Below are 24,897 nucleotides of genomic sequence, written 5' to 3'. Positions count from 1 at the left end.
GGGTTGCTGTTTCAAATGGTTCAAATGCATACCAAACGACGAGAAATCATTTACATCGACCCCACTCCATACATTCTCCGCAAAGCCTACATGCAAGATAGTAAGACAACAAGGGCCAAGCATAAAGAAGTTACCAATGGCAACCGACAACCCGCACGAAACAGATGATAACAGGAATACCAAGCACCTTACGGTGATGTCGTGGAATGTAAACGGGTTGGGGGACAAGATAAAGAGGGGGCTAGTACTACAATACATTAAAAGGAAGGGACCAGCGGTGACATTGATACAGGAATCACACTTGGTAGGCTCCACTTGTAAAGCGTTGGACAGGTGGGGATATAAAATGGCAGTACATTCAGATTTCACCTCTGGATCGAGGGGAGTGGGAGTCTTAATCCAGAAACGATGCCCATTGATAGTACAAAAGACCTGGACAGACAACCAAGGTAGGTTTGCAGCAGTTACATGCCAATGGGAGGGGAGGCGATATAACTTAGTTTCGGTATATATCCCGCCTGCTTTACATAGTTCCGCGCTCCCAGACCTAGGCAAATTCCTCCTTTCGCTCCCGCAAGGAGCAATGGTTATAGGGGGAGATTTCAACGCAGTCATTGATGCATCCATAGACAGGCGACCCCCTAAAGGACCCAGCAGTTCCAGTCCCAAGCTGAAGGATTTTATTAATGCAATTGGACTAACAGATGCATGGAGGGCCAGATACCCACGCGAAAGTCATTATACCTTCCACTCAGGAGTACATAACAGTGTGTCAAGAATAGATTATATATTTACACTGGCGCTAGGGATAGAAAGGATAATAGAAGTAACACACCTGCCCAGGGGAATATCGGACCATTCACCAGTATTGATGACCTATGCATCAGGCATCCCAGGTAGATGCAGGGTTTTTCCACTGTACCCACACTATTTAACGATCAAGGAAATTAAGAAACAACTAATTGCCACCACAAAACGATATTTTACAGACAACGAACACACGGTGGAGTCACCCACGACACTATGGGAAGCATATAAAACGGTCCTCCGTGGCCAGGCAATATCATTAGTGTCACACCACATGAAACAACAACACCAACAACTCCAAGCGCTAAAAGAGCATTTAGAGAGGGCAGAGGCAGACTATGCCTCAGACATCACTGAAGTAACTACGCACGGGCTCCAGCTGGCACAGCAAGAGTATAAGACATTTGTATGGGGAGAGGCAAAATCTAGACTCAAGACGACAAAGCACACAGTATACGAGCAGGGAGACAAGGCAGGCAAACTTCTGGCCTGGTTAGACAAAAAGGACAAAGCAAGTAGATGGATAGCGCAATTGGACACACAAAGTGGAATCACAACCACAGATCCCCAAGCCATAGTAGATGCACTGGCAACCCATTATGAACACATATATACTCCGACAGCCACGGCCACAATAGATGAAAATAGAGCCTTTTTGAAAGACATAAAAATGCCAACGCTGACCCAAACAGTGGTGCACGCACTAGAAGCGGACCTCACGCAAGATGAAATGACACAGGCAATTCTAGCACTCCACACAGGTAAAGCCCTGGAACCTAACGGAATTCCAGTGGAGCTCTTTAGACATATGACTGCTGTTCTAACACCCCACCTGCTTAACATGTATACAGATAGCTTAGAGAAGGGGGAACTTCCTAGAGACCAACGCCTGGCAATGATAGTAGCGATCCACAAGCCGGGCAAACCACCACACAGTTGCATGTCGTACAGGCCCATATCCCTGATTAATGCAGAAGCTAAGATATTAGCCAAGGTGCTTGCAACACGGCTGCAGCCTTATTTGGGAATGGTGATCCACCCGGATCAATCGGGATTTATACAGCACCGGAACACGGCACAGAACCTGCGACGAGTGCACAGTGTCATGGCACGAAAATCCCTAATTAGAGAGGACGCCATGATTCTTTCGTTGGACGTACGAATGGCATTCGACATGGTAGAATGGCCATTTTTGTTCGCGGTGCTTCACCATTTGGGATTCCGGCCCAAATTCATAAAATGGGTGGAATTACTCTACACAAAACCTCTGGGCCAAGTGGTGGCCTATGGGCGAATCTCAGAAACCTTCCCACTGGCAAAGGGGATACGACAGGGCTGCCCATTGTCACTGCTCCTATTTGCAATAGTGTTAGAACCCTTGGCGGCATGGATACGGCAAGATCAAGTGATCCGTGGGCTTCGATGGGCAATGGAATGGGAGGACCGTATATCGCTATATGCTGATGACAAACTGCTCTACCTGGCCTCGCCGGCCCGCTCCCTTAATTGCCTTATGGATATTTGTGCAGCATATGGGCGTGTATCCGGATACACTATAAATTGGACAAAATCACACATTTACATATACTCGGGCGTTCAGCCGCGGCTCCTGCATAATTGTGACATCAAGATAGCCACCGAAGGGTTTAAATATTTAGGCATTTATATAACATGCCAGGACATCTCATGAAACCTCTGGAGCGATTTCGCAGGGATGTACAGTGCTGGCGTTCCCTGCCACTCACCTTGCTAGGCAGGGCAGCCCTCTTTAAAATGATGGCGCTCCCCAGGTTTTTATATGTCCTACAAAATACACCATTTCCGGTCCCTCCATCGTACTTCATAGCAGTCAATAATGAAGTAAACAAGCTGTTGTGGGATGGTAAGGCGACACGTATTGCTATGCACAAACTGGTGAAAGGCTGGTATGATGGAGGAATAGCGCTCCCACACATCAAAGTATACTATTGGGCCTCCCAACTGGAGGTAATAAATCAATGGCTTCACGCTGAACAGGAAGAACCGGCGTATCGCATGGATAGATATCTCCTGGGAACAGACAGTATCATGGGAGAAGTCTACAACAGGAATAAAACTAAAAATCTTACAGGGCCTACAGCGCATACAATTAAGATCTGGCACGAAGTGCAGAGGGACATGGGATGGGAGGGAGTCGTGACGCAGGCAACGCCACTATGGGACACAAAAAAACTAGGTAGGCTAAGAAACACAAAGGGGTTCAGGCAATGGGACCTGATGTGTATCTCGAAGGTGGGGGACTTGTGGAAAAAGGGGAAGATTATCCCGTTCACACAATTGCAACAAAACTATGGATTAGCAGACACTGAGACTTACAGATACCTGCAAATAAGACCTGCACTGACGGCACTAATCCCGCAAGGCACGCAGTTGCCAGAATCATCACCCCTCGAGTATAGACTACTTACCGATCATATGATGGGAAAAGCCATCTCACTAACTTACAAAAAAATTATAAATAACCAATCGGACCCGACAGAAACCCTGAAAACTAGATGGGAGACGGATTTGGGCGAGCGAGATGAGGCGGACTGGCAGGCAGCGGTGGCATCCCCAAGGGAGGTAGGGATCCCAGCTAGATTTAAATTAGTACAACTGAAGATGCTGCATCGCACATATTACACCAGGACACTACTATATAAATTGCACAGAGCAGATACACTGCTTTGCATCAGACAATGTGGGGAACCAGGCACATTCTGGCACATACTATGGCAATGCGTACAAATTAATAACTATTGGAAAGCAATCATGCGCACAATCTCGCAGGCCACTGGTATAACAGTGGCGCCTGAACCAAAGCGATGCGTACTAAACATCTGGGAGCCCACAGACCTTAATCAGGCAGCGCAAACGTGGGTAACGCTTGGTATGGCATTAGCGAAAAGGAATATTGCGCAGCTGTGGGGAGCCAGGCAAGTTCCTACACTACGAAAATGGTGTAATGGTATGGACGAATTAATGGTAACTGAAAAATCAGTATATGTCCATAGGAGATGCCCCAAACAATGGACTCGGATATTGGGGAAATGGAACGAGTATCGGGGTAACATTTGCGATCTCCCACAGGAAGAAACACTTTTAGATGACTCCGACTAGCCAAGGTGTATAAAGGAGATAGTAATAATTTGTATTTTGATGTGGGCAAAGAGATGGTTGCGAAATGTTATGACATAATTGCGAACAGGTCCTTGATGTACGAGAAATGGCTGAAATTTGAAGATGTGATGTATGTAATGATGAAATCATATGGTATTGCAGATATTGTTAAAATTGAAAATGTTAATAAAAATATTTTTTTTTAAAGAAAAAAAACCCTTCTATTTGCTCAATGTTGTAACGTCCTCAATATAACGGATAATGGCAGTGTTAGAAATGGGGGTCTCTAGTTGGTAGAGGTAGGTACCTTTGTCCAAATAGGGACCCTTGCTTCTATTCAGGGTAAGGGGGATACACACTTTAAATAACCCCTGCTCACTCCCTGGGTAGGTTGGCACGAGCAGGCAGGCTTATCCCAAAGGCAATGTGTAAAGTATTTGTACTCAAAATGCACATTAATACAGTGATAACACCACAAATGAACACCACACCTGTTTAGAAAACATAAAGTATCTTTATCTAAACTCAACAAGACCAAAACCACAAAAATCCAACATATGTCTTTTCAAAGCTTTCAAGCAACTGAGTCCATAGAAAACTATGGATGTGTGATTCTACACAAAGTACCTGTAGATGCGTCAAAATGCACAAGGTCAAACAGCCGCAGAGAGGGGAAGCGACGAGAAACAAAGTGATGCGTACGTTCCCGAGTCCTTGGGGAGGCGATGCGACAGTTCTGCTGCACGCAGGAGAAGTGATGTGTCTAATCCGGACTGTAGGGGGAAGTGATGCGTCGACTCCAAGACGGGTGATACGTTGGGAAAACTTGCTGTACAGGTACAATGTGTGGAAATCCGGTATGCGTCAGCGATAGATGCGGTAGCAACAAGCGCCCCTGTGTTGGTTTCTTCATCCTCGATCCCAAGATGTGCTGGTTCTTGCAGCCACGACGGGCGCTGTGTCGTCTCTCCAGCGACGCAGCGATGCGTGGAGGTTCTTCTAGCACGGCGGTGCTGCGTTGGGAAAAACAGCCACAAGAAGAGCGAGGCATCGATTTCTTCAGTTCTTCAGGTTTCTTCCAGCTCCCAACAGCAGGAACAAACTCCAGAGGCCCACAACTGGAATAGGCACCTCCTGGCAGGTCAGAACACTCAGCAGCAGAGTTCAGGGAAGCTGGGAGTGAGTCTTTGTGTCCCTGAAATTTCAGAACAGGAGGCCTGCACACACAGACCCTTGGAGATCTTCTTCAAGCAAGTTCACAGGAAAGTTCCAGTCTTTGTCCTTTCCATGGCAGAAACAGCAACTGCACGCCAACCTCACACAGCAAAGGGGCAGTACTCCTCCTCACAGCTCTTCTCCTTGGCATAGGATCCTCTTGAGTCCAGAAGTGATCTAAAGTTCTGGGGTTTAAGGTCTACTACTTATATCCCATGTTGTCTTTGTTCTCTTTGTGCAAGGGACTATGAGCCCAGTCCAAACCAGTTCTGTCCTCACTGGTGCAGTAAGACCACAGGGGGCGGAGACAGCATGCAAGGGAGATAGGCCCTATCTGGTGCAAGGAAATCTCCTCCTACTACTCTAAATGCAGCCAAGCCCCCATTCAGCTCACCTCTGAGTCATCCAGGAAGGGTCAGGCACACCTCAACCTCCCCCTCACCCAGTGGCTGTCTACCGTGAATGCACATTCCCAGTCCCTGTCCCTCTAAAACCAGACAGTCAATACACAAACAGGCAGAGGCACACAGAATGGTTAAACAAGAATATGCCTGCTTTCTAAAAGTGCCATTTTCAAACACACAATTTAAAAACCATCTTTACTAAAAGATGAGTTATTAAATTCTGAGTTTAGTGAGACTAAACTTTATTTTTCAATCTTGTCCAAATGGGAAGTTATACTTGTAGGAGGTTACAAAGTATCTCCCATTTTATCCTATGGGGCAGATAGCATTTCAATAGTGAAAAATGAAATTGGCAGTATTTCACTAACAGGACATGTCACGCACACCAGTACATGTCCTACCTTTCACATACACTGCACTCTGCCCATAAGGGTACCTGGGGCCTACCCTGGGGTTCCTTACATGTAAGAAAAGGGAAGGTTAGTGCATGACAAGTAGGTGCATTTGCCAGGTCGACATGGCAGTTTAAACCTGTGCACAGACACTGTAATGGCAGGTCTGAGATACTTTTGCAGGGCTACTCGTGTGGGTGGCACAATCAGTGCTGCAAGCCCATTAGTAGCATTTGATTTACAGGCCCTGGCACACTCAATGCACTTTACTAGGGACTTACCAGTAAATCATATATGCTAATCAAGGAGAACCAATTGTAATAACATTTTACACAGGGAGCACTTGCACTTTGACACTGATCAACAGTGGCAAAGTGCCCAAAGCAACTAAGCCAGCAAAAACGAAATCCAGCACAGCATCAAAAATACAGGAAGTAGATGCAAAAAGTCAGGGGACACCACGCCAAAGATGCCAAGTCTAACAGGCAGCCTTTATCAAAGACTTCATGTCCAACTTAGACATCAGAGTATCCCCAAATGTCTTTACTTGCTTAACATTTGATACTCAGCTGAAACTTTTATTACTACTACTATGATGAATTGCATTGTTCAATCTTCCATATTAAAGCAGCTAAAATACTGGGTTCTGCTGATTATAAAACAGCATACTTTTTTGTCAACTATTTTAAAATAAAATCTCAAAGTGTTCCATCATATAGTATTAAAATTACTGTTCAAAGTTCCATCATACACCACACATGCATTCACCATCAAAGACAGACGGTTTTCTTGAGTAAGACATAGGTTTCACTGATAATTCTTCACATTTGTTGCTAAAAATATTTTTTGCTCTACAAATTGATAGCAACTGATCAGGCAAAATACTCACTTGAGTTTTAGCAAGAGGACGTTTTTAAAGCAAAATTGTGGTTTTAAACATCAACACTCTGTATAGTTGTTGTTTTTATGTGTTTTGTAATATTGTGTATCTGTATCTATTTGTTGCAGCCTTGAAAAAGTCCGGATGGACGAAACACGTGTCGGCTGTTATGTGTTATAATGAAATTTGGACAATTCAAGAAAAGAAAAATAAACAAATGATAACTAACGAAATTCTTTGATCTTGTTTGTGGACTTCAAACTCTCTTTTGACTTTGTGCTATTTATAACAAGCATTGGCATAGCCAATAGGTCTCGCCTTTGGGACCTTATAAGTGCTTAGCTATGCAACAGTTGCATAACTAAATACTTATAAGGTTCCAAAAGCGAGACCTATTGGCTATGCACAGCGGCCGCGAAAGTAAAAGTGATCGCGATCAAACTTCAAAGCGGCTGTGCAGCAACGAAAGTGAAAGTAATCGCGGTAAAGCGCTGCGCGCGCGCCCGCGCACATGCACTGTAGCTCTAGGCTGGCCTGGTAGCACTTTTTGGAGCCCTCTCAATAAGTCTCGCCAGACCAGCGCATGCGCTGGGTCAGGCGAGACCTAAAAAGAAAAAATGTTGTTTGTAGGACTAATACCTATTAAGTGCCTCAACTGACTAATACCTATTAATGTGCTATTAGTGTGTGACCTTAGTGGAATATCCTTAGGGCTTATCCACGGGTCTGTTTTTTCCTTCTACAAGCAGAGGAGGAAGTTAGGTTTGAGAGCACTATAGGCTAAATAGAAAGGAAACTATACAGTGAACATAGTGTTAATTATCGTGTACCCAAAATTGACAAAAAAACTTATGTGGATGTGCATGTTAACTCTGACAAATTGCTGCTTAGGTGCGTGTGTGTCAAAAGTCATTTCATTAGTTTGCCAGATTTTGCACTCCGTTTTTGACTAGATATTTATAAACAACTGTCTAACTACACTGTTACTTAATTGCACAATCTTGGAATTAGTACCAGATAGTTCCTATTAGTCCACAAAGATGGCAAATTTTGATGATAACAGAGATGATCTATTAGAAGAATTATTCGGTATGAGGAGCAATACTAAACAAGTGCAGGATAGTGTTCCAGGACAAGAAGGCTTAAAAATGAAATTTATACGTCTGAAACGGCTCAAAAAACAGGAACTCTCACGTTGGTGGGATGCGACTATTCTGCAGAGGTATCTGGACATTAAACAGGTACCTAGAGGACTAAGAGTGGTGATATTTCCCTCCTTTGATGATCTGGGGGCGGATCTATTACAGGAATGGGAACACCTGATTACGTCCTCTTCGGTTGGCATGATAGGGATACTGATTAGAGATGCCAACGTCAAACGAGAGCGACTATTGTTGGAAATCAAGGTTCTAGAGGAGGAGATTAAATCTATCAATCTTCCTGAAGTGATAGAAAAGAATTATAAAATACTTAAGGGGGTTCTACAGAATCACCAGCTATACATCAAGGCTAAGAAGATGCGGAAATTGAGACGTGACGATAATGATTATCGCAATGGCCGTGTCTTCACTTTTGCCAGCAAATTTGACAATTTAAATGTAAATGTCCAACAGGAGAGACCTAACAGACCAGAGACAGAAACTCTCAATAAGGGCGTATCCAGTGATACTGACCTTTCTAGTATTGCCAGTCTTACCAGTGAAGAGTCTAACACGTCGGAAGGGCCATCAACTAGTACTAATAAGGGTCAATCCAATTCCTTTTTTTTTAGAAATGGAGAGATTAAGAAAAGGGAACAGACAGAGAATACAAAATACAGGCCCAAACACAAAAAGACAAGAAGAGGGCAAAAAAGAGGACAAAGGGGTATACAAGGGAAAAGAGAGGATGACGACAAGATCGACAACCAGAACAGTGCAGAAGTAAATCTTGTGGGAAAAAGAAGCAATGAAAATGTGAATGTAATAAATCTTTCCGATCATGTATTGAATGAAAATGAAATAAAGATCTTGAGCAGAGGTTTGGGTTTCTGTCCTGCTTCCCTACCTGATTTTACTGAGTATCACATTGGCTTGTTTAGGTTTATTAGAAACCTTAAACTCAAAAAGTTTTTTGCAAACAAAAATGACAATGTGGGGGAACGACTGGAAACCAACCCACAATGTGGGATAACTGTGGGTGATGCAAAAAACATACAATTGCTTCTATCTTTAGAACAAATGGAAACACCTGATCCTACTATAACCCAAATACTCTCAGATCTAGAGATCAACACACCAGTAGAGACAAATAGTGGACTGAGACCTAAATCACGCTTCACACCACATTTATCTCCTGATAATGTAATTGACATCTTCTCAGATAGAGTCACACAGGACTTGTATAAATTAGAGGATGCTTATCAGAAAAAATTGAAACATGTAAAACATAATATAAGTAAAGGAGAGAGGGAAGCATTAAATGGGATCGCCAGAAACACAAAGTTAGTGATAAAGGAAGCTGATAAAGGCGGCAATATAGTCCTGATGAATAGAATGGACTATATTGCTGAAATCGACAGACAGTTATTGGACTACACATCGTATGAGCAGGTTGATTATAATCCTATGGCCATGGTAACCAGTCTAATTGAAGACAAACTACGATTCTGGAATACTGAGGGACTATTGTCAGATATGGAACAAAAGTATCTATTTAATCCCTTACCCACTGCAGCATGTATGTACATTCTACCCAAAGTACACAAAGGGGGCAGCTTCCCCCCTGGTAGACCTATTATTGCTGGCATTGGGTCCCCTACTGAAAAACTATCTGAGTTTATCGATATCTTTTTGCAGCCTTTAGTGCGTAACTTACCAGCTTTCCTCAAAGATACAAAGGACTTATTGTGCAAAGTTGAGGATTTTGAGTGGACATGTGGTCATTTTTTGGTCACTTTGGATGTCAGCTCCTTGTATACCTGTATTCCTAGAACAAAGGGATTAGAAGCAATCCAACACTTTCTTGACACAAGAGCTGCCAATCTTTATGAACACAATAACATGCTCATGGATCTAATATCCCTGGTCCTTGATAACAACTTTTTCCTACATGAGAATAAATGGTTCAGACAAAAGATGGGTGTGGCAATGGGTGCTAAATTTTCACCCTCTTTTGCTAACCTATACATGGGTCTATATGAATTAATACACATCTGGAGGGAATGTCCAAACGTCTACAGTGAGAACATCATTCTGTGGACTAGATATATAGACGATGTCTTACTATTTTGGTCTGGAACTGAGCAATGCCTTTTGGAGTTCATTGGTTATTTGAACAAAAATACGTTTAACATCCAACTTACATATCATTATGACACTACAAGCATCGATTATTTGGACACCACACTATATATTACGGGACAAAAAATTAGATCGAAAATGTTCCGAAAGCAGACAGCTTGCAATGCGGTGTTACACGCATCAAGTGCACATCCACCAACACAGATCAAATCAATCCCCTACGGGGAAATGATTAGAACAAGAAGGAATTGTAGCATGGATAATGTCTTTTTGGAGGAACTTGACAAACTAGAAGTGAGATTTAAGGATCGGGGTTACTCAGAACCACTGCTGTCTACAGCCAAAGAAAAGGTGGCTAAAATTCAAAGAACGAATCTCTTACGTAACACACAACACAATCAAAAAAAGAAAAAAGAGATACGGGGTAGAAGACCAGCATTAGTAGTACCCTACAGTGCGGCCACGCCAGATCTTTTTCGTATACTCAACAAACACTGGCACATCCTTAAAATGGACAGTACTATAAAAGAGAACATTTCCCAAAGGGCGACTGTGATTCATAGCAGGGGTAGGACTTTGAAACAGACTCTTTGTCATAGTTACCTTAAACCAGTGAACACTACCACTTGGTTACCAACACTACCCAGCGGTTTCCACAGATGTGGTCAGTGCAGCATTTGCCACTTAGCTAAAAACAAACTGGTTTTGTTTAAATACAACACGCTAAAAACATATAAGATTCAGGATTTCATCACATGTAATTCTAAATATGTTGTGTATTGCATAGAGTGTTGCTGTGGTAAAATATATATAGGGAGCACTATACGTCCTTTAAAGGAACGTATACAGGAACATGTCCGGGCTATTAGAAATACAAACTTGGACTACCCTTTGGCAGCTCATTATAATCAATCACACGCAAGTGAGGGGAAAATCAATATTCAGTTTCATGGTATTGAAAGTTTAAAAACAGCCAAACGAGGAGGTAATCTCACCCTAAGGCTAAGACAGTTGGAGAGCAAATGGCTGATTAGATTAAGAGCGATTGATCTGGGGTTGAATATTGACAGGGAATTGTATACCTTCTTGTAACAAAATAAAATAAGCTGCTGACAGAAGATGACATCTGTCGACCAAATATGTAAAGTACGAAACGAGACAATTTACTACGCAAGTGTGTTGTTAAATAGGCCTACGTACACAATAATTTATCAATGTTTGGAAATATATTATTACAGGTTCACAAAAACTAAACACATGTCTCAAAACCACGAGCATAAATTGTTCCAACAAGATGTACTGTATTAACAAATATGTTAAACGTTTTTATTAATTGTCAATAGTGATAGTAGAGGACTATTATTTATTGTAATTCTACTGACACCTCAACTTACCCCTTTCTACACTACTTTTCGTTCTTACTATTTACCCACGGTACCACTTATACTAGATAAATATGCATATTGGAAAACAATTCCCTGATACGGTCATCTCGCCATTTGGGTTTTGGTTAAACATCTTTTTCCAATTTGCTCCACTGTGTCCCTTAAACGATAATGAAAAACTTTAATCAGTGATATTAGGTGCACTACGACAAATACATCGAGACTGCGTTTGTCATCTGGGTTTGGTTAAACATTGTTTTCCAATTCACTTCGCTGTGTCTCCTAAACGATAATACAAAAACTTCATTCAGTGTTATTAGGTGCACTACAACAAGTATATCGAGACTGCGGCAATATGGCGCGATCTTCAGTTCGTTATAAGAGCCTTTACCTGGTCCGCTTTCTATGCCCATTTCGTTTACGTTAATACGCCGGGCCCTTTCCTAGATAAAGGAAGAAGGACTAAGGGGTAGCTTATTGGTCATTGCTACCACGGAAGTGAAGACGAGATTGCGGGTGCCGTCAACAGGTATGTCGGTTTGCATGCTTTCAGGAAGCAGCAATTTTTAATCACGGATAGCTTTCTATACAGGTCTACTGATTACCTATGCGGTTTTCAGTATCTAAATACGGGAATACGGTAATCTTTGATTACAACAATGACTCTGTCATTTATGTACAGAGCTTTATTTTTACCGCGCTCAAACTATAAGGGAAAACGAAACATTGTTGGAAGAATTACGTACCACTTACCTTGGTCCTTTCCCTTTTAATATACCGCTGCTAGTTTGAGGCGTTTACGCGACGTGCCTAACATACCTTTGATGCATAGCCAAACTTTGTGTGCTTAAAACATGCTGTCCACCGCTAAACAATTTACAAGATATATCCCGTATAACCCTTTTAAAGCTTAATTATGTCAGTTGAAGTTCCTGTTATTGAGGTTTTTGTATAATTCTTTAGACTCATAGGTCTTTATACATGATTTTCTTAATCTTTTTTAGGTTTATCACGACTTTGTTGGGCCAACTAGGACTTGGAAATTACACCTTTTTGGGGAAAACCTTCGACTATGACTTTGATGGGACAACTATAAAAATTCCAATTGGGTTCCAACATCTCTGATGGTGACAGGGGTCCTTCCCAAAACAGTGGAAAGGGAACCAGACGTTCTGGTAAGAATGCTTGGTTAAACATACACCTAGCATTAAGAACGTTTTTGTTTTGGCTTTCGTTCTTTATAATAGTCATTCTGAATTATGCATTGGATGGAGCATTTGGATTAATAGCCTGGCACTTTCAGACAAGTAGTTCTTTCCACTTGGCAAAAAGGTTATTCTGCAATACCTCTTTATTACTTTTATAATTATGAACACTCGTTCAGTCAGTAGGTTTTGGGCCACACATTTGGCCATGTCTATATTCTTTTGGACATTGAGTCCGAGACTTTCACTTGACAGGATGTTTGTTTTTTGATACACAGATATTTCAGTACCTATGTATTGAGTTGTCAGCCCAATCGTGACAATTGATGTGGGGAGCGCTGAAGGCACTAAAATAAAAATTATTACATGAAACACTGATCGGTTAATGACAAGATTGACCAAGGCGAACAAGGAGTATTTATTTCTGATTCTATATATATTTGGAGAGGGACTCTACTTTCCAATGAGGTTAGTTCCGCGCTATTACGCTATTAGCACGCACTAATTTGCTATTAGACTATAAAGCATCTTATACTCCAACAGGATCTTGATGTTTCTATTGGTGGTGGCTCTCACTATTCTATTGCTAACATCTTCTGTATTAGCCATATACTTATGGCTCTCTTTTTCGTTGTATGTATTGATACCAGCCCCTCATTTGTATCGAGTGTCAATCTATAAGGAATTGACACCACATAAAGATATGTAAAATGGTTTTTTAGCAAGAGGACGTTTTTAAAGCAAAATTGTGGTTTTAAACATCAACACTCTGTATAGTTGTTGTTTTTATGTGTTTTGTAATATTGTGTATCTGTATCTATTTGTTGCAGCCTTGAAAAAGTCCGGATGGACGAAACACGTGTCGGCTGTTATGTGTTATAATGAAATTTGGACAATTCAAGAAAAGAAAAATAAACAAATGATAACTAACGAAATTCTTTGATCTTGTTTGTGGACTTCAAACTCTCTTTTGACTTTGTGCTATTTATAAAAAGAAAAAAATTTGTTTGTAGGACTAATACCTATTAAGTGCCTCAACTGATGTGCTATTAGTGTGTGACCTTAGTGGAATATCCTTAGGGCTTATCCACGGGTCTGTTTTTTCCTTCTACAAGCAGAGGAGGAAGTTAGGTTTGAGAGCACTATAGGCTAAATAGAAAGGAAACTATACAGTGAACATAGTGTTAATTATCGTGTACCCAAAATTGACAAAAAAACTTATGTGGATGTGCATGTTAACTCTGACAAATTGCTGCTTAGGTGCGTGCGTGTCAAAAATACTCACTTGAGTCTGCCTGGATTATGTATTGGAAATTATAAAGCCCAAATAACAATAGTTCTTGACCTTTTCTAGCACTGATACCCCACTTGTATCTCCTCCTTCCTCTATCAAACCTCAAAATCTTAGTTTTATTTATATTATTATTCAAATAATTTCAGAGTGAAAACATGAGGACATCTCATCCAAAATGACCAAGTCGTCAGCGTAGATCAGAACTGTGAGCATTAATGAGCCCAATTTTGGAAAATATCAATTGGTGGATGTTAGGTAGGTCAACAATAGAAAGTTGAACGAGCGTCGAGGCCAGCACACAGCCCTGCTTCAGGCAATTTTCAGTTATTATTCTACTAATGCTGTCCCAAGCTCTAATTGTTTGCACTTTGACTCAAGTAATGGTGAAGAATTCCATTATTCAGGACTGCACAATTAAGGCAATAATACTATCTGATGTATGAGCTGCATGTCACGGGGAAGAGAGATCTTTTACCTGCACTTCCTTCAAAAGTTTGGACACTTGAATGAAGTTAAGTCTTGTGTCGATGGGACAGTAGACACATTTCATGGCCAGGGGTTGATATGGAGCAAGTGCATCCAAATAGGAGAAGTCGGGCTCTGCAATGGAAAAATAATAATAATTGGTCATTTATTTTAATATTGTTGACACCAAGTAGGAAACAGAAATCAAAACACAAGTGAAGACCCTTATACGTATACAGTTTGTCCTTTTGAACATTCGCAAGATGGGCGTGAGGCAGAAAAAAACTGTATTATGTGAAAATGAAGAACCAAAAATGAAAAAAAAAACAGAGAAAAAATGAAGAAACACAAGAACAACAAATTGTAAAGCGTAATCAATAACAAGTAAATAACGTTGTAAACAAATATTCTTTGCTTTATTGTTAAAATAGAAAAGGTTCACTCATTGGGTTATAGTAAGGATTAAAGGTTAAGTTCATGATCAAGTTAATACTTATTGTTTTTCATCAATTTGATATTCTTTTGAAATTGTTTCTTCATTATTATCAATACGAAGCTAATTTATGTATTTCTCTTTATGGGTTATTCAGCAAATTTCTTAATTAGTGCATCTTTCACTTTTACACAGATCCCCAAAAAACATAATCTCTGCTCTGGTACATTTATTCTATTAAAAAATATTTTCTATGCTAAACAAAGAGGCTGAGTGGTACGCAAGCTCACTTTGAGAAAGTCTTAGTAAAAAGACAAAAACATCCTAAGGAAGTTCCTCACCATTAAGGAAATTATATCGTAACAAGCATTTCTTTTCTTGATAGGAATAGCTACATTTCTGGAATGTAGTACCCTGCAGGATGCAGTAAGTCAAGAAGCAGATGCACTGACATCACAGTAAACCATTAAAAGGTACCTGTCTTGAGACAATATACTTGATGAGTTGGAGGAGAAGTCCATGCTCAGATATATTAAAAAGGACGGTCATCAAGTGGGAAGGGGTTATAAAAAGATAACACTATTCCTTCAAATAAAAGCAAATTGACAAGGTTTCACCTGATGTAGTGTATGTACTTGAGGCAGAAAGCCTGCAGCAATACATTTAAAGTCAGGGCTCGCTCACCAGAAATCTTCCCAAACAGACCATAACCATGGCAAACCTAGACATCACGTCAGGATTATAAGTGGTAACAACATCAGAAGGACAGGCTAGAAGGATTTGATGTCCTTTGTCTGCCATCAAATGGTATTTTTCCATGCTAATATGGTTAATACAACAGAAGCAAACGCCACAGAATCACTATAAAATTATTGTTCTCTGTGCATTTCTGCTAGTTTTTAAGGTTTTGAATGTTTCTAAGTAGAGAAAGTATTACAGGAGTCTAGGCATGTTGCTGCTTAGATTCAGTTATATCCATCTGAAGGTATTGTTCCTCCAATGAAGCAAACTGATGTAACGTGCCTTGCTTAGGCATAAGAGACAGATACACCTGCTGCCCTGTAAAGGGTGTTGTGGAAATGCCAATCTGAATCCAAGCACCATCTCCAAACACTCTACACTCAGCACCATTCAAGACCATTACATGAGAACGCGACTCAAGTATTACAGGAGTACCTGGCATCTGTTTAGGTAACCAAACCCTTGTCTCTTTTCTTGCAATCATGTGTGTGAACTTAATCTCATTGACCCTCTCTTTGACTGAGACTGAATACTTTGTGTATCTTCCCTGAAAATGCCTTTGCAACAGATTATAAAATAGAGTTTCAAAAGTCACTAACATAACTCATCTACTAACATTAACAGAATGTTGATGAAACTATAGGCAGAGAAGAAAATCCAGTTTGCTGTCACCTCCATATCATAAACCTCACCAAAGTTTCTGTGCTGACACATACTGATGTCAAGAACAAGAATGGCTGGTGTGCTCAGATATTCACTCTCTTACTCTGGGATTGGCTTTATATTAGTCATACATTTTTTGAAACATGCAGTCTGGATGGGGTAGTTGTTGTGTTGTCAGCGCTCGGCTTGCTTCATCAAAAGAAGAGGGCGGTAGAGGTCAGAAAAACAGAGGACCCGGCCTCCTATGCGTACTTTTTTAACCAAAGAGAGTCCGTTGGTTTGATTGGGCTATCTTTCCACTCTTTATGTTCAATAGAAAACAGAAGGTTTCTTAAAAGAACCCTCACCCACCAGGGTTTCCCCTTGGTGACATGCTTCATCATAGGGTTCTTCCCATCCCGTTGCGGAACGGGGCATGCTATGACTGATGAATATGTGGGAGCACTTTGATCATATACTATGCAGTATGGAAAGATATAAGAGTGGGGGGATCTTATCTAGTGAGAAAAAAGGGGTTAAAAATACCTGGCTTAGTAGGGAAAATGATTTATTCTTACCTCTAGTTGGTATGGTTAAAAATGGGGAAAAGATGAAAAACCTGCGGTTATGTGCATGTAGTTCATAGATCTACATGTTTCAAGCCCTACCCCAAGGCTTTTTGTCAGGAGCACGTGATGATCCCTTTTGCCACTCCTATCGTGAATCAACTCTTATGTGAGTGTTCTTTAGTTTTGTCAATGAATAAAAACATATGCAATACCCAATTGGTAATGTTTCCTTTTAGATATGTAGTAAGCCAGACTTTGGCCTCATGATCTCAGACGGGAGAAGTCGGAGTCGCGGGCAGGCTATCTCCATTGGCGAGGGAGTAGCTGTGAAGAAAGTTTGACTAAAAGTGTCCCTTCCCCTATCTGAACTCTTGAGGCACAAAGTTTGTCTTCAAAGGAAGCTAGCAGTCTATCCAGCAGTCTATCCATATTGAGGATCTTCATCAGTGCAGTCAGTTTACAAAGAAGCAACCTATACCATCCCTGAAGTGCTAAAACCCACAGATACAAGGTAAATGTCCAGCGGCGGCCCCTCTATTAGAGTGGAGGAGCATCGCCCACCTGCTGCCAGCGCTGCAAAGGTGAAAAATAACATGGTAATAAAATCTATTTATTACCATTTTATTTTTCAATTTCTCCATCCATCTCCATCAGCAGTGGGCGGGCCACTGCTGCTGACTTGCAGCAGGGGAGTGGTGCTCACTTCACCAGCTTACACTGCGCATGACACTTTGGCCGGTTGTCTTGCCCCAGCCAGTTCTGACATGCGCAGTGTAAACCTCTCCACCCAGCTGACTGAGACAGCTAAGTGGAGAGCAGGCACAGGCCCCCAATGCCTGCGGGAGAATCGAGGCAGCCTGCTTCACCCAATCCTGGCGCTGCTCTCATGCTGCTTAACGTTATCAGCAGCATGAGAGCAGCATCTGGATTGGTGTGGAGAATTGTTGCAGACCACGGAAAGGTCGTGGCTTTGACTGCCGCTAACTGCTGAGATAAAACAGTTTTTGCTGAACAGAACCCAGCTGGTACCTAAAGATGGCCATTAATCTCTATTGAACTGGTTTCATTATGCAGCCTTCGCCACTTTCAAAGCACCTGAAGAGAGCTGCTGGTAGGATACTCTGCACAGAGCAGGTCTTCATTACTTTTACTAGTCTATCCTTCAGGATGCGGGTGTAAATGTGCTCTAGGAAATCGGGCTAGACTCTAGGTGAACTCTCACAATACAAAGTTTACTTTGTGGGCGCTGAGAGCTGAAGGGGGTTTTAGAACAATGCTGCTTGATTTATAGCAGGCATTCAGTCGTCAGCCCATAAACACATATTCCCAGGCAACCTTCCATTACCGCATTTGTGCAGCAGAGCACAGCGAGAACCTAACTTTCACTCAGCTTCGCAAACAGACTGGGGTTGTGCTAATCTTTATACACCTTACCTCTCTAAACTATTTCAAAGCCAGACTGTTTATCAGCGCCCCGTGCCATCGAGCGGTCACTACCCACAGCACTAAGCTAAGCCGACATATCGTGCCGTGTTCAGTCAGAGGTGCTGTGTCTCCCAGTGTTAACGCATTCCGGTACCTCCCTGTTCGAAGAGCTCTGTCCTTGGTCTCCTGTGTCAGTGTACATGACCGTGTTTTTGCCTTTCACAGTGTTTCGCTCTTCTGGCGTACTTGTTAGCATGTCCAAGAGCCTTCATGTCCCAGTGCCTCCCTCTAGCCTCGCCGTGCCCTAGTCTTCCCGTTCCTGTGCACATTTCCCTGTACCCATGTGTTCCAGTGTGATTGACTGCTGATTCTAACCTGGATGTTTTTATTTTGGTGCCTGCCCGTCTTGCAGACATGGTAAAAGGGTGCAGTGGCATGTATCGCTTATCGATGCCTGTGTGGGTGCCACTGTGGAGCTGGTGGTCAGTAAAGGCAGATGTAAAAGAAGTGCCAGATGATACAAAGTGAAGTAAGTGAAGGTCTTGTGCAGTGGCCAGTCAGTACAGGTGCCAATGGGTGTTCATATAATGCAGGTACCCACGGGTGCAGGTGTCGCTGTATGTCAGTGCAGTACAGGCACCACTGAATAGAGGAGCACCGTCAGTGCAGTATACATGCGTGTGGGTATGTGCAGGGCACCTGCAGGTTGGTGCAGACCTAGTGCTGGTGCCAGCTGGTGCAGGTACAACTAAATGCTGGTACTAGCAGTAGTGGTGCTAGGTATGTGGCAAAGGGTGCCAGTCCAAAGCACGCACCAGTGGGGGCAGGCATTGCTGGTCAGTGGTTGTCTCACCAAATATTTAGGGTACCAGCCGCCATTGTGAATGTCAATGGGCAGAGGGATGAATCCATGCCACCACAGGCTGATTTTAAAACAAGTGCGTTTGTATGCTTTGGAAACCTTTCAGGAGCACCTCTACCCTAGGTGCCACTTGCTCGTTGTTCTATAATACATAACAAACGCATCATGTTTTTGTAGTGTTTATGAAACCTCAGTGGTAGAGCTGGTGACTGTTATCTGTGTATGATGATGTGCCTGTTTGATGTCTGGGGCAGTGAGAACATGGAACGTTTAGTATAGAAGCATGAGGGATTTAAAATTGATGCTGCATCCATGGGAAGATAAGAGAATAACACATGGAGAGGAAGGGAATTAAGGAACTACTCCTAGTCCCCTAAGCAATATAAATAAAGAAGGAACAGTTCTGAAATCAAACCTACTGCTTTGAAGGGAAAAGATATTATTTTTTAAAAGAACCCTCGCCGGCATGCTTCATCATTGGGTTCCTACCAGGGATGCTGAGTGCCTCCCAGGTGTGCTTCGACGCCTGAGTTACAGCGGAGCGGGTTTGTTTGTTTGGACAGTGCAAGAAACTGAGAAGGTGATTGGACTTAAAATTGCCTCTAGGATCTCCTTCCTTACTAGGAAAACCTAGATATTTATTAATGGGGTCGTAGGGCAAAGTTTTAAAGCAAGGAAAGAGGATGTTATGTGTGATTCAATTGATCGCAAACATCCGTGAATTGGTCTCCACTCACTAAGGTGCACTTATTAGTGATATGTGAATCGAAAACTTACTGTTCTGTTAAATACGACAATTGCATACAGTTAGTCATAGTATAGCAAATGAGTCACTCATCCTAAAGCAGTAATGTGCACATTTAGCCAGACAAGTACAATCAATCGTGATCCTCATGCCTGGATCATTGATGTATCATTACACCCTTGGCTATAATGCAGATACTGGACACATCTTGGGCCTCTATGGTAAAATGTAAATTGTCAATCTGTGCATGCATTCGGTCGCACTAGGTATTTAAGTGACATCGTATAGTGGCGGGGAATTATCATACCTCTTGTCGATAAAAGCACACCATACAATCATCATGAGGGAAAATACCCGAAAAAATGTGCGGACTCTCGCTACTCATAAAATTTAGAGACAATGTGATCATGCGGTTTAAATTAGCTATATCTCTACTCCAAAGGGTTGATCAGTGAAAGGCAGATGAACAAGGAGAATTTTGGATTGCTATCTTACATTGGTCGCAACTATGCGACACGTCATGGACCCCAGCGGGGGGCGGTACCTCTTGTCAAACCCTGGGACAGGAGTAATTAAAAAAGTTACCGGAGTAAGAGGAAGCGTGTTCGCTGGTACGGGGGTTCGAAGGCAAGTGCCCTACTTACTTCATCAAGGAAAGCCGCCCGTGTCTGTCACCTATTCTGATCCTGACACGAGATACTCCGTCTCCTGTGCCGGCTGCGTTAAATGGACTCATGTTGGTCTGTCAGCACTTCCTCACACCCCTCACACGTGATCGCGTCGGGCGTGCTGACGTCACGGTGTCCAGATCGTCTCATGGATGTTAACCCTCGGTCTCCCTCTGCTGTCAGAGTGTGTATTCAGTGTGGATGACAGTAAATGGACCTGTTGCAGGCTACATTCCGATGCCGGGTCGGCAGGACATGCCATTATGTTGTGCTGGTTACAAACCAATTTAAATAGTAAATGGCGGGATGATGAGCAAAATAGTGATATGCCCAATACCACATGTCGCAGGGGGCACAGTGGTCGAGTCTCCCTTAATTGAGCCATTATTTATTATAGGACAAATCGCTACGTTGCAGCTGTACTGATGTAAAGTGCCCTGTACTTTTAAGTGGTATTCATCAATAAAACGTCAGGTTCAAGATGTTAGTCAGACTTGTGGGGTATTTAATAATGCTAAATTACTACCTGTGTGAGCGTGTGCCCATTTCGCGATATACATGAGCTCTCTGTTCATAGAGGGGTGTCAGGTCTGAATGTAAATCCCGGTCTTATTTTGTGTATCATCTCTGGTTAAGTCCAATCACCTTCTCACTTTCTTGCACTGTCCAAACAAACAAACCTGTTCCGCTGTAACTCAGGCGTCGAAGCACTCCTGGGAGGCACTCGGCGTCCCAGGTGGGAACCCAATGATGAAGCATGCCACCAACTAGGTTGGTGGGTGAGGGTTCTTTTAAAAAAAGAATATATTTTCTCTTCAAAGCAGTAGGTTTGATTTCGGAACTGTTCCTTCTTTGTTTATATTGGTTTTCCATGGGAAGATAGTCAAATCATTCAAATATTTCAAGATTGGCAGAAAAAAAACCACTGGCGCTATGTGTTGTGCTCACTCGAACTCCCACTATACAGAGAAGAGCTTTTTACCTGCTGCTTCATGGGGAAAGGACAAATCGTATCTAATGCAAAGACAGACATCGAATGTTCAAACTCAAACTTCAAGACAGACCATGTCACAATAATATTCACTACGGCCATCACCTCTTCAAAGCTCACTTCAAAACACTGTGGCCTTTATATACCGCAGACAAAAGTTCTGAAGAGATTTTTTTTAAAACATAGTTTATTTTTTTGAAGCATTTTATTTAACAATAAGAACAACTTAACATAGTTTAAGCACTTGAATTACAAGTGTTGGTTTTAACTTGGAAGCATTTCAGGCTTTATTTTGTAATTTGTCTGAGATAAGAGGGGAGAAGGCCCCCGTACCACCACAGCTATCCACACTCTATTTTCCCTCACTTGTACCTGTGTGTTCCCATGTTGAGGAGTAGGCGGCAAAAGGGAGACCGCATTGCTCTTAACAAGTTTTGAAAATTACAAATTAGTACCCATCTGCTCGCCGTTCACTCTCATACTGTCCTTATCTGGTTTTTGTATAGTACAACCTTTGGGAGCAGATGTGTACACTCTGCATGGGCTGTGGGTGAAAAGGTGTAATGGAAAGATTCAGAGATAGTGTGCAAAGTTAAGATGTAACAAGGGTTATTATCTCAATGGCATGTCACTAGAAGGTTAGCAAATGCCCAGACACAAGGGAGGACAATATTGTTTTAGGAAATGCTCATTAAGGAGTGGACTGTGAGCTCCTTTCTAACTTGCAAAGGAGATGTGAGAAGTGTAATAGGAGGAGGGTTGTTGTTACACAGGCTTAGAACACATATTAAGAATGCTGGTTTCAAGGTTGTTTACTTCCTGTAGTTTTATAACGCAGGTCTGGTAATTCATTGACTTCTGTGATTGCATTTACAAAAAGGGGCTGTGTCCTCTCAATGTGCTTCGGTGATTGCAGTTACAAAAAGAATGGAAGTTTGTACTTGACATGCACTTCTGTGATTGCATTTACAAAAAAAGAGCAGTGTGTACTCTCAATGTGCTTCTGTGGTGGCAGTTACAACAAGCATTTGCAATGCAACAGGTCTCGCATTTACGCAAGACCTATTGCATTGCAAATGGTTGGCATAACGGACAACAGGAGGGCGGGGGAGGAGGGAGAAGGCATGGACAACCGGAGGGGGGGAGGAGGGAGAAGGCATGGACAACCGGAGGGAGGGCGGGGAAAAGGCATGGAAAACGGAAGGGAGTGCGGGGAGAAAGCATGGACAGGTTCGGGGGTGGGAAGAAGGCACGGACAAAGCATGTCATGCCTGCCGTAGGAGAACCCCATTAAGGAAAATAGTGGTCAAAGTGTAAATAACACGTACCGTATAACAACCAAAGTAAAGGGGCCAGTCGCCATGGGAGGTGACAAATGAAGAGGGGGCGGTACTAAGGAGGGACTAACAAGCCTAGTTACCAATCAGAAGTCCGTATTTAGGACAGACAATGACAAGCCAATGGCAAATATGGGCGGAGAGTGGGCGGGGCTTCTATTCGCTACTCCACCACAACAAGTATTGCAGAGCAGCGCATGCACGCTGGCTCTAGGCTCGACCTAAAAAGAAAAGGGCAGTTTGTGCTTGAGATGCACTTCTGTGATTGCATTTACAGAAAAAGGGGCAGTGTGTACTCTCAATGTGCTTCCGTGATGGCAGCTACAAAAAGAAAAGGGCAGTTTGTCCTCTAGATGCCCGCCTGTGATTGCATTTACAAAAAGAAAGACAGTTTGTCGTTTAGATGCACTTCTGTGAATGCAGTTACAAAAAGAAGGGCAGTTTGTCCTTCCGGTGCACTGGCGAGTTTGCAATCACGTTGGTGATGCAGGTCTCAAAGGTGAAGCAGGGTTTGCATGGTGTGAACAACCCAGTTTATCACGTGAGGTGTGATACAATCACATTTCATCTGTCGATTGTGAAGGTGAATGGCTGCGTGGCTAGGCTTCGAGTGGTGTCATCTGTAAAGTCACATTGTCCCTCATGAGACTTACCACAGCAGATCAGCTGCTGACACCACACATCTGTTTAGGAAATCCTCCTTCTAAATACCTACACATGCTATACTGATGCTGTACCTTACATGTACCTCCGCTCACGACAGAGGCACAGGTTTTCTATTAATAGCAATGTGCACAGAACAGAACCCCTTAAATAATATCCCAGTTTATGATGTTCAGAAAACAGGTTAACACAAGAACAGCCTTTTTCAATGGATTCTGGCAAAATAGGCCATTATAGCAGGTGCGGCATGTACTCCACTTATGAACTGGTTTTGCAAATAATTAAACGGACACTGAAGTACAAACTACGTAAACCTCTATTTTGTAGGCCCCCCCCTTTTTTATAAATGTATTTTGCTGTGATTGTCCCGCCTGTGAGTACATTTAATTAGTCCTTTGAATACTCAAAAGAAAACAGATCTCAACACTTTCACTGATGTAAGTTAAATAACTAAGTCAGTGGTTCCCAAACTTTTGACTCCTGAGGACCCCCATTGAGTCACCACTGAAAAGCCGGGGACCCCCAAGCAATTTGTAGGATTTAAATTTCAAACACATAACAAATACTCGAATTACTAAGGATTTCAGGGGCATATTTACAAGTCCCTATCGCCATGGGAACGTCACTTTTAGCGATGTTCCTGTGGCAATAGGGGCTTCGCCTTATTTACAAGGCAGCGTTAAGCCACTTATTGTGGCTTAATGCTGCCTTGTAAATAAGGCCCCCTATCACACAATGCTTAGCGTGAAAAAGGTGGGCAGTGGGAGTTACAGTGGGCGTTTCACTCCAACACCCATTGATTTTGACGCTGCCCTCTATTTACAAGGTCAGCTTAAATTGGAGACATCACCCAAATTAAGACCATGAAAAACCTGGTCTTAACTTTGGGAAACGAGGAGAAATTCCTTATTTCTCCTCGTTTTTGCTTTTTCCAACGGAAAAAGCAAAACACCTTTGATTGTTTATGTTCAGGAAGGTGACCCTTCCTGCACATAAACAATCTTTAATAAAAATTACGTTTTGTAACTTCCATGTGTGCTGCATTAGGCAGCACACATAGAAGTGACATAACAGCATTACAAAATTGTTCATGTGCAGGAAGTGGGAACATAGCAGTATCAGGATAATGATAGACTGGGAATAAACATATGTTGCTAACTTTTACCATGCAGTTTGCAAGCAGCTCTTTGATGACAGTTTATAGGACACTGCTAGATTACGATTGACCCTTATGAATTGCACAGTGACGAAAGAATCTCTGTGACAAAATCAGTAACCCATTGACCTATGCACATAAAATACTGTTTTTTAAAATGCATTGTAAGCGTTCTTTGCAGTAGGCATATTAACTCTCT

General features: G+C 42.3%; 1 protein-coding gene across 1 annotated transcript in view; it reads right to left on the bottom strand.

Annotated features, from left to right (window-relative positions):
* INTS9 (integrator complex subunit 9) overlaps positions 1-24,897 on the bottom strand; it is a 421,484-nt gene that overhangs the window by 86,700 nt on the left and 309,887 nt on the right. Inside the window, exon 13 of the mRNA XM_085613054.1 lies at positions 14,477-14,601. Coding sequence (XP_085469180.1) covers positions 14,477-14,601 — 125 coding nt within the window. The remainder of the gene's footprint in view (positions 1-14,476; positions 14,602-24,897) is intronic.

This window comes from Triturus cristatus, chromosome 6 (genome assembly GCF_964204655.1).
Source record: "Triturus cristatus chromosome 6, aTriCri1.1, whole genome shotgun sequence".
Lineage (NCBI taxonomy): Eukaryota > Metazoa > Chordata > Amphibia > Caudata > Salamandridae > Triturus > Triturus cristatus.
This window is presented reverse-complemented; position numbering and strand designations above follow the sequence as displayed.